At 55.1% G+C, this 15,383-nt stretch overlaps 1 protein-coding gene across 3 annotated transcripts in view; it reads left to right on the forward strand.

The window, feature by feature from the left end:
• Positions 1–278: 278 nt before the first annotated feature.
• Positions 279–15,383, forward strand: part of RPS6KA1 (ribosomal protein S6 kinase A1) — a 39,756-nt gene continuing 24,651 nt past the window's right edge. Inside the window, exons 1-2 of one of the 3 annotated variants that reach the window (XM_008148038.3) lie at positions 279–510; positions 8,425–8,469. In XM_008148038.3, the coding sequence (XP_008146260.1) occupies positions 448–510; positions 8,425–8,469 (108 nt within the window). In that variant the 5' untranslated portion in view covers positions 279–447. Of the gene's footprint in view, positions 511–5,411; positions 5,480–8,424; positions 8,470–13,867; positions 13,943–15,383 lie in introns of those variants that run through there. The other 2 variants (XM_054720715.1, XM_008148039.3) reach the window with 2 other exon arrangements.

Raw genomic sequence — 15,383 nt, forward strand, 5'->3', positions numbered from 1 at the left:
AGATAGCCGTGGACCTGGCGGGGCCAGGGCGGGGTGCGGGAGGGAGGCTTGAGGGGGGTTAGGGAGGTGGGACAAGGTTCGGGAGGGAGGAGCCAGGAAGGCTTTTTCTAGGCGGAGCGGACCGCCGGGCAGGGGCTCGCGGTGGAGGCGGGGCCAGCGCGCCCGCACGGCCGGGGCGGGGGTCCGCGCCGGGAATGCCGCCCGCAGGGGCGGGGCTTCTTCGGCCCCGCCCCTCGCGCAGGTAGCCAATGGACGCGGCGGCGCCGGGTGACGGAGGGAGCCGAAGTGCGAGAGCCGCGGCGGCGGCGGCGCGGGCGGCCCTGCCGGAGCGCGAGGGTCTCGGAGCAGGGGCGCGGGGGCGCGGGGGCTCAGAGTCGGGGACCCCGGACCCCGGAGGCGGCGCGGCCAGGGCCGCCGGAGGAGCGCGAACGGCCCGGCGGCGGCGCGATGCCGCTCGCTCAGCTCAAGGAGCCCTGGCCGCTCATGGAGCTGGTGCCGCTGGACCCGGAGGTGAGTGCGCCGGGTGGGGAACCGGCGCCGGCGGCCGACGATCCCGGGTCCCCGCAGAGGCGGGGCAGCTCGCGGCGCTTCTGCAGTGTGGCGGGTGCCCGCGAGGGCGCGAGTGCCCTCCGATCTCTTGCCCCTTCTTCGGCTCCACCCCCCTCTGCCTCGGGTGTGTGTAAGGGAAGGACAGTTCCGCCGAGCGCCGGAGAGGGGATCCGGTGGGCGCCGAGCCCTGGCCTCCCTCACGCCGCACACCTAGGACCCGTGCCGGGAGCTGTCGGGGCTTCCTCCATTAGCGCAGACGGGCAGGGCCGGGGTGCCCGATGTCCGGGATTCTGTGAGACAAGGATCATGCCCCCCGCCACCCCCCGCTTCTCCTTGACGTCTCCCAGAGCCCTACCCCTCCCCGCTTCTCCGCTGCGGACCCTAGGATTGTCCCTCTTGTCTCTTGGCAGTTCTGGGAGGTGAGGTGACACCGCTGGTCTGGGACTGAAACTCCTGGTTTTCTTTGCCCCCAGGCTAGGGCCAGAGGCCAGCTGTGTCCCCTGCCCCAGATTGTGGAGAAGCGAGTGGAAAAAGCTCTTCGACCTTGTGAAGATTATTCCTGGAGAGGGAGAGGACCTTGGTGCCTGCTACCCTCTGGTGCCCCCTCCCATGGGCAGGGCCCCTGGGCCCCTGGATAGTTTGGCCTCTGCCAGCCTCGCCTCTCCCAGAAGCAGCTCCTGCCCTGCCCTAAGCATGCAGGAGGCCAGCTCTTCCTGTGCCCTTTGACCCCAGGGTCAAGGTCAAGCCCCCGAACCAACAGGTCAAGAAAATTTTCTCTGCAGCCTCAAGTTGGGATGGAGGCAGGTGATACTCCCTTTCCGAAGGAGATGGGGGAGATGTGTAGGGAGGGTGAGAAGACCCCACTGAGCCTGGGAGCCAAGGCGATTTTCCCCTGCCTCGGTTCCCTTCTCTGCCCTCTCTAACCTGGGGCAACCACCAAGGGCCCTGTCTCTCATTCAAGGTGTGCTGCCCCTTTAAAGGGATGGTCATGGCTGACACTGGCTGTTGGAGGGTGGGTGAGGCAGGATTAGGTAAGCAACCTGAAGGCGCAATTTGAAGTAAATTGCTCTGGGATCCCTGCCACAGGGTTTTTACAGGCCCTGCATGCTCTTGGAAGTTCTCTCTTGCTGACTCACCTTACACTGCCCTCTGCATCCCCTATTACTCCTGCCTCACTATCCCCAGGCCTGGGTCACTAGGGTCTGGGGAGGGCGCTCTGAGGTGGATTCCTTTGCCTTGGCATACCCCTGTAACCGAGGCCTCTCTAGAGGTAGGTAGATGGGGAGAGGCCAGGGAGGAACTTAACCCAAGGACTTACCTTGGAGATAGGGAGGGCAGACACCTAGGAGCCTGATTCCCAGTCCAGGGCACAACTTCCTGCTTCCCTTAGGGAATCCTGGGGCAGGGGGCCAGCTTCATCAGGGGGCCAGGTTTTTAATAGGAAACAACTCCGTTTTGAATACTACTGCATTTGAACTCTGTGAAAGGAGAAGACTGGCTTAGTTCCTAGGATTGAGGCAGGAGGTGGGTGGGGGTGAGGGGTGGGGGGTGGGGAAATGATTTCTCCAGGAGCTTTACCTTGGAAATGCTGTGTGACCCTTAGTCAGTCCTTAGCCTCTCTGGGCCTCTGTTTCTTCAGTGGCCAGGGCTGGGTTTTTGCTTCTGCTTCCTGGGTGCAGAGCCCTGGGTACTGCTGCCCATTCTCCCCCTCCCCCACTCCATGGAGGTGCCAGGCAACTGGATGTTATTGTTTGGGTAACAGGAGCCATGGGGCAGCCAGGGCATGGGTTGGGCTGTTCTCACTGGAGAACAGGGCCTCGCTGTTCTTAGCCCAGGTGACATGTAAGCGATACAGCAGCCTGACCTGCAGGTATAGGCACTGCCTCTGGCTCCTGGACGGGAAGGAGATAGACAAGGGGCTGGCGGGATTTGGTAGCGGCCTGGGATCTGGACTGCCCTGCCCTCCCCATGACGCCGCTGAAAATGGGCTGCTGGGAGGCAGGGCCTGGCTCAGGGTGTGGCCCAGGTGGAGCACACTCATTGGAAGTGTGGGTGAGGGTTCTTCCTGGGCCTTCCTTGACTTTGCTGAAGGAAGTAACCTTGTCCCCGGGCCCAGCCCTGCCGGCTACAGAGCTTTACTGTGTGCCGCCCACCCTGCTTCATAATTAATTCTCATGTTTAAATAATTCTCAGAACAACTTCTCAAGGTCGGGAATATAACCCCCATTTTCATATGAGACAACTGAACTCAGAAAGATCGGGCCTATGAATTAATGTCAGAGTTAGTATTAGAACCCAGGTCTCTCAAGTGTGGGGAAGGCTCAAGGATGGGGAACGGTTGGGATCAAACTGGCCCAGGTGGATGGTACTCCGAGAGAGGCTCCGGATGTTGGCAGGCTCTCCTCATCCTGAAAAGCCCCTGTCCAGCCTTTGCCGAGGAGAGACTGTGCCAGCCAGCCCTGGCACCTGGCCCCCAGCCTCCAGCATCGTGCAGGGCTGCCAATGCCGGGCTCTGAACCCAGCTCCTGGGGCTGCTTCCTGCCTGCGGGACACGTGCTGTCTTTGTCCATCTGCTGCCTGGCTTCTCCAGACGCTGCCCTGGGCCCTTCTTCCCAAAACAGAGCTGCTTGAGCGGGAAGGAAGAATGCCTGTTAGAGCCTACCTCTGACTTCTTGGGAAGGGGTACAATGGTTGGGGGCCCTGGGCAACTGTCCCCATGAACAGTGCTCTTTGAGAAAGAGGGAGGAGGGTGGATCTCCATCCTCTTAAGAGGGCCCTTCCTATATCGGACTTTCTTTTTTTTTTTAATCTTCATCCCAGTATATGTTTATATTGATTTGAGAGAGAGAGAAGAGAGAGAGAGAGAGAGAGAGAGAGAGAGAGAGAAAGAGAGAGAAACATTGAGAGAGAGAAACATCGATTGGCTGCCCTCGCCCCCTTCCCCACCCCATATGTATCCCAACCAGGGACTGAACCCGCAACCTAGGTATGACCAGGAATGAAACCCACAACCTTTTGTTATACAGGACGATGCTCCTGAACCAACTGAGCCACCTGGCCGGGGCAGCTGTACCAGATTTTATTTATTTATTTATTTATTTTATTTTTTTAATATATATTTTATTGATTTTTTTACAGAGAGGAAGGGAGAGGGATAGAGAGTTAGAAACATTGGTGAGAGAGAAACATCCATCAGCTGCCTCCTGCACACCCCCTACTGGGGATGTGTCCGCAACCAAGGTACATGCCCTTGACCGGAATTGAACCTGGGACCCTTCGGTCCGCAGGCCGACGCTCTATCCACTGAGCCACACCGGCTAGGGCTGTACCAGACTTTTTATACAAGGTCCTTCATTCAGTATTCTGCAAGATCAGCATCATTGTCCCCTTCCATTCATTCATTCATTCATTCATTCAGAAAATATTTATTGAGCACTTACCATGTGACAAGTACTATTCCAAGCAACAGGATACAGCTGTGTATAAGACAGACCTGCTTTCATGGTATAGATCAGGGGTCCTCAAACTTTTTAAACAGGGGGCCAGTTCACTGTCCCTCAGACCGTTGGAGGGCCGGACTATAGTTTTAAAAAAAAACTATGAACAAATTCCTATGCGCACTGCTAAGTCGGCTGCTAAGCAGGACAGGCAGCTGCATGTGGCCCGCGGGCCGTAGCTTGAGGACCCCTGGTATAGATGAAGGAACTGAGGCCCAGAGAAATGATGTGACAGACCCAAGGTTGGAGTGCGTGGCTGGCAGAGCTAGGATTAGCAGCTGTATCTTTGTGGCTGCAGAGCTGTGTTCTTCCTGCCATCCATGCAGCAGTCAGGTCCGGACAAATGAACCCTGTCTTCCCTGTGTGGACCCTGGCTCTGAGGGGGAAGATCACCTGTGGTCTTTTTTGTATTCCTAGTCTTTTCTCCAGGGCTGCCATTCCCTTCTAGAGACTTTATGTATCAGCTCTTACAGATGTGGGGTTCCATGAGGATGCACCCAGGCCAGAGACCCTGGGACTGGAGGCAGCCACACAGGGCCTGTGGGTCCCCTGAAGCACCCAGGTCACTGCTCAGTAAGCCCACACCTCTAGGCACACCCACTGCCTCCTCCCTTCCCTCATTTGGGAGGGGACTTAGGGTTATGGCCCCATGTCTGTTGCCTGCTAACTGAGGGACCTCAGGTGGGTCCCTTCACTCTCTGAGCCTTGTCTGGAAAATGGGAGTAGCAGAGCCTACTCTGGCCTCCCTGCTCTCTTTGCTGGGTTGAGCTTTTATCTGACATACTACATGTTGCACCTTGAGCTGGGTGTCAGGGATATGATGACAGACAATCCAGGGCTCCTTCCTGAGTTAACCTGCAGCTTCCTCAGTGCTGCGGGATGTGGAGGAGAAAGGAAAGCACTCAAGGCTGTGTGGACAGAAGAGATGGTATTTGAAGTGAGTCCTGGAAGAAGACCAGGACTTTGCCAAAGTGACAAGGCAGGAAAGGTTTCCTTTGTACAAGAAGTGAGCCATCATGCAAATGCTTAGCAATATGAAGTAAGCTGGCCTGTTCGGGTCTCAGGTCACTCCGTTTAGCTTCAGAATAATCATGACTATTGTTTATGGACCCAGTACATGCCTGCCAGGTATAGATATTTATAGACTATTTTGCTTGCTTCTTACAGCCACCTGATGTGGTATATTACTCTTATCCCCATTTCACAGATGAGGATTGAAGCCCTATGAAATGAAGTAACCTCAGGGTGATGTAGGTGGTACGGAATACAGAATTTGAACCCACAAGGTTAGGTTCCAGAGCCCATGTTCTTTTTTTTTTTTTTTCCCTAAATATATTTTTATTGATTTCATAGAGGAAGAGAGAGAGGGAGAAACATCAATGATGACAGAGAATCCTGCATGCCCCACACTGGGGATCGAGCCCACGACCCAGGCATGTGCCCTGATCGGGAATCGAACCGTGACCTCCTGGTTCATAGGTCGACACTCAACCAACCACTGAGCCATGCTGGCCAGGCCTAAACCCATGTTCTTAATCACTTGTGTTGGGTTGTTGAAAATGATAGCCTTGAATGCCATGCCAGGGAGCTGGGACTGTATTGTGCAGGCAGTGGGAAGACATGGAAGGGTTTGGGGCCTGATACATAGCAGGTTCTCAATAAGTAGTGAGTGAGTGGCCGAGGAAATTAATGGCTCAAGTGCAATGATCACAGTTGAGTTTTAGGAAGGATGAAGGTTTGAATGGGGGAAGGCTGGGGCAAGGGGCTGGTGTGTAGGCTGTTGAGACCATCTGTGGGAATTCTATCAAGAGTCTAGACTTGGGGTGTGTGTTGGGGGGAAATGGTAAGATATGTACACATATAATACCTCAATTAAATAAATAAATAAATGAATTAAAAAAAAAAAAGAGTCTAGACTGCTGGGTGAAGTGGAGCTCAAGCTACAGATGCATCCTGCCTCCCCCTAGGCCCTGATCAACCTGGCCCTTCTCCCCAGGCTGCTGAGAGATGACAGCATGTGTGTGTGTGTGTGTGTGTGTGTGTGTGTGTGTGTGTGTGTGTGGAGGGGCCTGCAGAACACTGGCCCTGGGGAGGATTAGGGGCATTAAAGGGGCTCGGGGCAGGATGTCCTGGAAGCAGCGGAGGGAAGCTGTTCCAGGGGCAGGGAGATTATGTAATGGGCAGAACACAGCTGTGCCTGCTGCTGCCAAGCAAAGCCACAGCTGCCCTGTGGACCCAGCCTCTGGCTCCAAAGTCCTGCCGTGCCCTAGGCTGGGTCTTCCTAGCTGTTAGGAGCCTCTGTCTACCTCACCACACTCTTGCTGTGCAAGGAAGAGTGGGGACAGCTCCATTCAGCTCCCCAAGTTCCAGATAAAATCAATCACCTCGTATCATAGGCTGGGCTGGGTTTGGTGTACTCTAGGGCCATGGTCGGCAAACTGCGGTTCGCGAGCCACATGCGGCTCTTTGGCCCCTTGAGTGTGGCTCTTCCACAAAATACCACGGCCTGGGCGAGTCTATTTTAAAGAAGTGGCGTTAGAAGAAGTTTAAGTTTAAAAATTTTGGCTCTCAAAAGAAATTTTAATCGTTGTACTGTTTTGTTTTAATATATTTTATTGATTTTTACAGAGAGGAAGGGAGAGGGATAGAGAGTCAGAAACATCGATGAGAGAGAGACATCGATCAGCTGCCTCCTGCACAATCCCCACTGGGGATGTGCCCGCAACCAAGGTACATGCCCTTGACCGGAATCGAACCCGGGACCCTTCAGTCCACAGGCCAACGCTCCATCCACCGAGCCAAACCGGTTTCGGCTCAATCATTGTACTGTTGATATTTGGCTCTGTTGACTAATGAGTTTGCCGACCACTGCTCTAGGGCAAGCATGTCAAACTCATTTATTTAAATAAAACGAGGCATGCGGCCCGTTGGCTGCGAGTTCGACATGCTTGCCCTAGGGTAAATGTGCCCACCTAAGTGTGAAGTCTGGGGACTGGAAAAAGCAGGACTGCCCAGAGATTGGCTCCAGTGTCCACCCTCTGCAGGAAGTTCCCTGCCTGGGATGTGAGCTGCTCTTTTTTTTTTAAAATATATTTTTATTGAGTTTTTACAGAGAAGAAGAGAGAGGGATAGAGAGTTAGAAACATCGATAAGCTGCCTCTTGCACACCCCCTACTGGGGATGTGCCCGCAACCAAGGTACATGCCCTTGACCGGAATCGAACCTGGGACCCTTGAGTCCGAAGGCCGACGCTCTATCCACTGAGCCAAACCGGTTTCGGCTGAGCTGCTCTTTAATAAACCTCTTTTGAGCGTCTCCTGGGTGTCAGAGACCAAAATTTGAATCCCCACTTACCAGTTCTGTGACCTTAGGTGTCATTACTAGGCCCCTTGGCCTCAGTTTTTCCTCTGCCAAATGGGGTTAGGGCTGAAGATTTAATGATGCCACAGGTGTGAGGCACTGAGCCCAGTGCCTGACATGCGGGAGGGGCTCGGAAGAGAGCAGCTGTTAGCACGGAGCCCTAATCTCTGCCCTCCTGGCACTCCCATTTATTCGTAAGGGCAGGCGTGTGTGTAAATAGTCTCTGCAGCCCAGCTGGTGTGGCTCAGTGGTTGAGCATCAACCTTTGAACCATGAGGCCATGCTTCGATTCCCCGTTAGGGCACATGCCTGGGTTGTGAGTCCCATCTCCAGTGGGGGACGTGCAGAAGGCAGGCGATTGATGATTCTCTATCATCATTGATGTGTCTATCTCTTTCTCCCGCTCCCTTCCTCTTAGGAATCAATAACAATATTTTAAAAAGATAGACCCTGCAATGTGACAAGTGGTACAATGAAGGAATGCGGGGGCAGAGTGGGCCAGCAGTGATTCTGCCTGGCAGGATAGGGGTCTCAGAGGGGGCAAGGCCAGAGTAGCCACCGTCTCTGGGCTGGATACTTTCCCAGACTTTGTCTCTTTCTACCCTTGCAGCACCTCTGGGAAGTGGCTGTAACTACCCTCATGTTACAAATCAGGAAACGGAGGCTGCTTGCAGTTGGTACAAAGTTATACAGTTTGTCTCTGGCAGAACTGGCGTTGGGAGGAGATGACATCTAATCTGGGCCTTCAGAGATAGATGTTTGCCGGCAGAGAGTTGAGGGAGAGAGTTTCGAGAAATGCACTGCCTGGATGGTGAGAGGCTGTTGCAGGAGGGCTTGGCACCTGTGCTCTCACTGTGCAACGGGAGTTGGGAGACCCATTCAGAGCTCCTGCCCCACCTCCATGTCCTCCCTAGCTATTCGAAACAGCCAAGGATGGGGGGACCCACGGGTCTGTCTCTGCTCTGTCCCACGCTGATCAACTCTGACAATGTTCCGTAATCTCTCTTCTCTCTTCCAGAATGGACAGGCACCTGGGGAAGAAGCTGGCCTTCAGTCATCCAAGGTGAGGGCCAGGGCTGGCATCCTGGGCCAAGTTCTGTGAGGGGAGCACTGTTTGCCTGGCCATGGAGGAGGCGGTGGGAGGCCTGCCCTCATCCCACCTGGGTGTGAGAGTCCTGGCCTCTCCCTTCTTTCCCAGCTCAGCCTTTCTTCTCTGGTCCCAGTTCATCCTCGAGGCAACCCTGTGCATGGAGATCAGTTGCTCCAACCTTCCTGTTTCTTAGGTGAGAGGACAGTGGCCCAAGCAGGGTCAGAGCAGAATCCATGCTAGAACTCTGGTTACCCATCACCCAGGCTAGGACACTTCCTTACTTTATTTACTCTTGGCATCTGGGCTGACTGTGAGGAGAGGGCTGAAGGGGTGTGGGGAGAGGCTCAGGTCAGGTGGGCCTGACAAGGGCCTGGAATCATCTGGGCATGTGATGCTAGAGAAATGGGCACACACACCATTTCTCAGGGCTCCCAACTCCCAGCATGAGGCTGATCCCTCACCCCTGCTGTCTCTACTTCCCCTGGGTTCCTCCCATACCCAATTGTGCGGGGTCACAGAGCTGTTCTCCCCCTTTATATATGTGTTTTATTGATTTCAAAGAGGAAGGGAGAGAGAGAGAGAGATAGAAACAACAATGATCAGAGAGAATCACTGGTTGGCTGCCTCCTGCACGCCCACACTGGGGATTGAGTCCAAAACCCAGGCAAGTATCCTGACTGGGAATCAAACCATAACCTCCTGGTTCATAGGACAATGCTCAAACACTGAGCCATGCCAGCCGAGTCCCCCCTATTTTTCCTTAATGTTTTTACTTGTTTTAGAGAGAGAGGAAGGAAAAGGGAGAGAGAGAAATATTGATCGGCTGCCTGAGGATCGATCCCTCAACCTGGGCATGTGCTCTGACCAGGAATCGAACTGGCGACCCTTTGGTGCATGAGATAGCGCTCAGTGAACCGAGCCACCCTGGCCAGGGCTCTTCTTCTCCCTTTTGAGTCTTAGTTTCCTCATCTGTAATTGGGGATAACAGTGCCTACCCATAGGTGTGATGTGAAGAACATGAGATAGTCACTGCCTGGTACACAGCAGTGTGAATGCACCAATGCCTTGCTCAGCTCCACTTCTTACTGGTGGCCACACGCTCCAGCCTGGGTCTGCTTGGGCACCAGACCGGCATAAGCTTGACCTTTGAGATCTACCCAGGGCTGATGTCCATGTTTGTCTTGACTCAGCCTCCTGAGATAAGGTTGCTGAGCTGCTTGAGGTGGGGCTGGGTGAGAGAAATAGGCTCTTACCTCCTCTTCTGGTGGTTACTATGGCAACCGTGGGCCACCAGAAGCCAGGCAGGTGGTGTGAACTGGGCCCCTTGGTTTGCTCAGCCCCATGTCTGCACCATCTCCTCCCACAAAGTAGCTGCCCAATGAAGAACCAGGATGTACATACCTTGGAGCTAAGATTCTGGGGTTGCAGCTTTGGGGATGTTGGTGGTAAGTACAGCTTCTCATCCCAAGAGCTAGAGTGGCTGGTAGGGAGAGGACAGGAGCTTACCCAGTCAGGTAACCTACATTTAATCCCAAGCCTGTGACTCCAGCTCTAGAGCAGAAAATTCTGGGGTGGGGTGATGAGGCTGGGGATGGAGAGTGTGGGAAGAGCCTCGAATGCCACTTTAAGGAAGAGAAAGAGCTTAACACACACCTGGCATCACACTAGGAACTTTCCCTTTAGATTTCACAACAGCCCTGGAGGTAAAAATTGTTACTATTCCCATTTTACAGATGAGAAAATTGAGGCCCACGGTCACATAGGTGGTGGGCAATGCAGTCAGATCTTGCTTGACCACACTCCTCCCAGCCCAGGGAACACTTAGTGCTGAAGAGGAAGAACACTGTGTCCCCATGACCCCCAAGTTCCATTATTCCTAGGAACCTCCTCCTCATCTTCTCTATTGCCCCAGAATGTCACAGTATCCCCAGTGCCCACTTCTGGGCTCAAACACCAGGGGGCGCTCAGTCTGTGTTCAGGACCTCATCACTTTGTGTAGTGGAATGAGCTGGCAAAGAGCTGGTGTATCATTTGCTTCATCAAACTTTCAGGGCACCCTGCTGTGCCCCTGGGGAAACCCAAAATGAAATCAACATCCCCCCCCCTCAGGGAGCTCTCAGGGGGGCAGGTGGAGACAGGAAAGCTATGTGATGGGCACTGTGATGGGGAAGAACATGACTGTAGGCATGCAGAACTTCCATTCTGTGCCAGGCCCCATAATGGGCAGAGAAAGGACCACCTTCCAGTGCCCACATTTCTCTCAGTAGCAGGGTGATGTGAGCATGTCAGTGGCCTCTGAGCTTAGGACTGAGCGTGGACCAGATGGACAGTCACTGCCAGGGATGGCAGAGGAAGAAACATTGGGTGGGCTGTAGGGTACCAGGCCATCTTCCCTATAGAGCTGGCATTTGGCTGGGCCTCAAAAGGCAGGATTTGGGCACTTGGAGAGAAAAGTGGGTCTTCCAGCTGGAGAAGAGGTGGGAGGGGGACTTGGGAGTCAGGCATTCTGAGTTCAGAATCCTGCCCCTCTTTCCTGTTTGCCTCATAACCTTGGGTGAGGGGTTTGCTCTGAGGCGGAGATGTTTTTCCTGTACGAGGCTATCCAGAGGAAGGCATGGGATGTGTATATGTTAAAAAAAACCTAACAGTGTGAGGCACAATGTTGGTGTTCAATACTTATTTTATTTTATTAGTTTCGAGCAGAAAGGGAGATTTGGGGTTTAGCAGCCATAGTGTGGACAAAGTCTAGGGTGAGAGCTCCCTGGATGTTTTCAGTACCCAGGGTGCACCTGGTGTCCTCAGGCACACTGGGGTTCCATTCATCCTCCCTTCCTTCCTGGGGGTAGACTGGGCCCCCAGGCCCCCTCCCCTGGCTATCTCCGGAGCTGGACCCCTTTGAAGTGCCTGTGGGTCTATTTTGAGAGCTGAGCATCTCCCCCCTCCCCTCCTCTCTTCCTGTTTATGAAACCCTGATCCCTCCGGATCCCTCTGGCTCCCCTGGCTGGAGCTCAGGCAGGATGTGACTGTGGACTTCGGGGAGCCTCAGGTGTTGGGGGGAACTTCCCTTAGATTGGCTAGGGCAGACTAGCCCACCCTCCCAGCACCTGGGACCCTGTGGCGGGGCTCTGTCCCTCCTACCTGCCCAGAGGAGACGCGGCAGCAGTAAGACTGCCCACTACTCCAGGGAGTTCTGTTGACTAGGTTCCTCTGCCTCTGTGGCCCATTTTGCTTCTAGAAACAACATCTCGTTTTAACCTCCGTTTTAGAGGAGGAAACTGAGGCTCAGCTAGAGAGAGAGTTTGCCTGGGAGCGCTCAGCTAGTGAGTGAGCAGTTCTTAACTTCCCTCCCTGCACTCCTGGCCTCAAGCCTCTTTTCACCCCAGTCTGTCTACATGATGTGCCTTTTCCCCCCTCCTTCCTGCCTGGCCGACTCCTGTTCCTCCTCAGGGTCCTGCTGGGCTGCCCCCTCTCTGGAAGGTTTTCAGACCTCACCCTGGCAGATAGTCGCCGCCTCTGGGCATCCACAGCACCTAACTGTCGCTCTGTCGCCGGCAGTTGTGTTTTGTTATCATGTATTTATTTTTTGGAGCTACCTGAGATCCAGGCCAGCATCTGCCTCAATCTGAGTGCTTCCTAGTGTGTGGTTCCTGACCTGGGGATAGAGCAGGGGGCCAGGAGCTGTGGGTGATGTCCACATGGGAGGCCGGCTGGCTGGCCTGGCAGGGAGGGCAATGATGAAATGCTGAGGAATGTAGGCTTTGGAAGCAAACAGGCTTTGATGTTGCTGTTAGTTCTCTCCCTTTCTAACCATGTGGCCTTGGCCAAGTCACTTTCTGAGTTCAGTTTCCTCATCTCTGAAATGAGACTAAGACACAGGGCGTGGCACAATCCTCACCAGCAATGATTGAAGGAAAGAACAGTCTTACCCAATAAATGCTCAATTTATTGGAGGCACAGTTCTCATTGTCACTCCATGCCAGTCCTGGCCTAGTTCCTGAGGCCAGCTCCCCCATCAAGAATGCCTGGAAACTATGGAACCCTCCTCACCTGCCCAGAGGCATACTGGGAGACAAGTCGGGGGACATCTGTCCTACCAGAGGGGCAGTGCCTGGGAGGCCCTGCCCATGCTGCCCACTGGGGAAGGGGCTGTTGATATGTGTTAGGGCCAGGGCTTGGCAGGTAGGCTTGGGCTGTAGCTGGTGGAGGGAGGCCCAGGGTGAGGATCCTAGGGACCAGCGATCAGGGGGGGTCTCTGGTCTTCTCACCCAGCTGCCTTGTGGGAGGAAGTAAATAGAGGAAGTATCTATGGGGGGTACGGGGCAGGGACCAAGGGATGTGGTCTGGTGCCTGTCCTACCCCTTCTGCCATCCAGAGGCCTCACGGGCCCTGCACATAGCCTTCAGCAAAGGCACTTCTGAGACCACTTCCTTCCTGTTGCCCCTTCTTGTGCCCTGCTCGCCACAGATCATCTTCCTTTGCTTCTCAGGGACACGAGGGTTGGGGAGCCTGAGGGCTGTCCCAACCTCTCAACTCCTGCCTGAAGAAGCTGGGGTGCAATGGGAAGCCTCAGTCTGGGAGGCCTTTCACAAGGCCAGCAGGCATCATCAGACTATTTTATTGGAGGCCTGCGAGGACTGGAAGGGGAAGTCCGTGTGCACATGGGGGTGTGTTTCCACATCGGGGATGTCTGGGGAAAGGGTTTCCGATCATCGGCCTGTGTGTGTTTGTGTGTGTGTCAGTTCCTGTGGGTGTACTGGGGTGAGTGATGTGGCAGGGTCACGTGCAAGGGGGCTGGGCCTGGTCAACCCCTGCCCCAGGCTACCTGCTCCTCATCTCAGGCCTCTGTGGGTCCTTGCCAGGGCCTTCGGCCGCCTTGCCCATCCCAGGGCCCTGGACTGTCAGGCTCTTCAGGGCTGGGCTGGGTGTGGCGGTGCCTGCTCTGTGGGCTGTCATTTTGGGTGGGCCTAGCCATGGATTGGTCACTATGGGGGAAGGGGTGTCTGTGCTGTAGGCTGGGACAGTTAGAGCCCATGGCTTGCTGACCTCTGCCCCTCATTCTCTCAAGAAATGTTTGTGGGTCCCAGGTGCCCCACTGTGTCGGTGCCTTATCACCTCTGACTCTGTCTGTGTCCCAGTCTCCCCTCCTTAGGATGAGAGGAGACAAGTAGGGGGTGTGTGTCTGCCCCCTCCCCCCATAGGCATGGGCTTGGGGTCTACAGTGTTCCCTCCTCAGCAAGGGAGCCTGACCCATCTTCTGTCCCTCCTCCCTGCAGAGAGGGAAGTGAGAAGGAGGGGGTCAGGGACCCTGCCTTCTGGGCTAGGAAGGCTGAAAAAGCAGAAGTAAGGGGAGTAATGGGGCCCTCTGGCCACCAGCGTGAGCCCCACCATGCAGACCCCGGCAGCTTCCTCCAGAGTTGAGAGAGACTCACTCTCCTGTCCCAGAAAGGTGAGCGGAGGGTTGGCCTGCCTCCAGCAGTGTCTGTCACCGTAGCTCCGGGCAAGGAATGGGTTTGGGGTAGCTCTGTCCCCTGGGGTTTCCGGGTGACTGCCTCTGCCTTCAGGGAGTGTTCTCAGTCACAGACAGGCAGACGTGGAGGCTCAGGGTGGGGTGGGCAGGGGTTGCTGTGTGGCTCTGCCTGTCCCACCCAGGGTTTTACGCGGAGCTGATTAGCTTGCAGCTTTTTGTGACTGTTCAGTGCACCATGACGATGGGGTTGGCCTCTGAGGGTCAAGACCAGGAATGGGAAGTTCCCGGACTGACCCTGGTACGGAGGGAGGGGCGGGCTTGGATGAGAGGACATGGCTCTGGGTGACTTACCTACCCACCCTTTCCTGGCACTTGAGGCCTGCCAACCGCAGGCACAGCAATAACCAGGGGAAGGACTTGGGTTCTGCCACCACTTCGCTTTGAGCCTGGGTGAGTCACTGTCCTCTAGGCCTCAGTTTCCTGTTCCTAAATGGGCATAACAGCTTTTGGGATATTTGGATCAGAGACAGAGTCCTCAGACTGCACTCAGATGTTCCTCTCGGCCCACTGTCTTAGTCCTGGTCCCCCCTCAGACATGGAGGACCTCAGAGATGGGTCTGCCACAAACACTGGACTGTCCTCCCAAGTGCTAGGGGTTTGCAGGTGACATCCTCTCCCCCAGGCAGACCAGCACGAGCCAGAGCTCTGCCTCTGAGTCCAGGGTCTGACTTCCTGAGTGTCTGGGTGTCTTTCCTTCTTGGGTGTCTGCCCTGGGTACTTGGGCCTCACTGACCGGCTGTCTCTGTCTGCTGCCCACCTGTCTCTGTCACTGCTTGGTGAGGGCCTGGCTTTACCTGTTGGGTACATGTCACGTGTAAGATGTCTGTGGGATCATGTCCTCTTCTGTTTCTGCCTGTTGAGTACGTGTCCCCATCTGTCTCCACCTGTTGGCTGTAAGTCCCCATCTGTCTCTGCCTGTTGGGTCCCCATCTGTCTCTGCCTGTTGGGTTCATGTCCCCATCTATCTTTGCCTCTTGGGTGGGTCCCCACCTGCCTCCACCTGTTAGGTGTGAATCTCTGACCACCTCCGCCTGCTAGGTAGGAGTCTCTGTCCACCTCTGCCTCTTAGGTGTGAGTCCCCTCCTGCCTCTGCCTGTTGGATGTGTGTTCTTCCTACCTCTGCCTGTCCATCCCTGCCTGCTGGACATGTGTGCCCTCTGGCCTCTGCCTGTTGGTGCCACATTCATTAATCTTCACCTGTTGGGTGCCGGTCTCTGCCTGCTGGGTGCCCCTCTTTATCTGCCTCTGCATGTTGGGTGCCTGCCTCTGCTGGTTGGGCGTCCTTCTTTATCTGCCTCTGCATGTTGGGTGCCTGCCTCTGCTGGTTGGGCGTCCTTCTTTATCTGCTTCTACATGTTAG

This window comes from Eptesicus fuscus, chromosome 9, assembly GCF_027574615.1.
Source record: "Eptesicus fuscus isolate TK198812 chromosome 9, DD_ASM_mEF_20220401, whole genome shotgun sequence".
Classification (NCBI taxonomy): domain Eukaryota; kingdom Metazoa; phylum Chordata; class Mammalia; order Chiroptera; family Vespertilionidae; genus Eptesicus; species Eptesicus fuscus.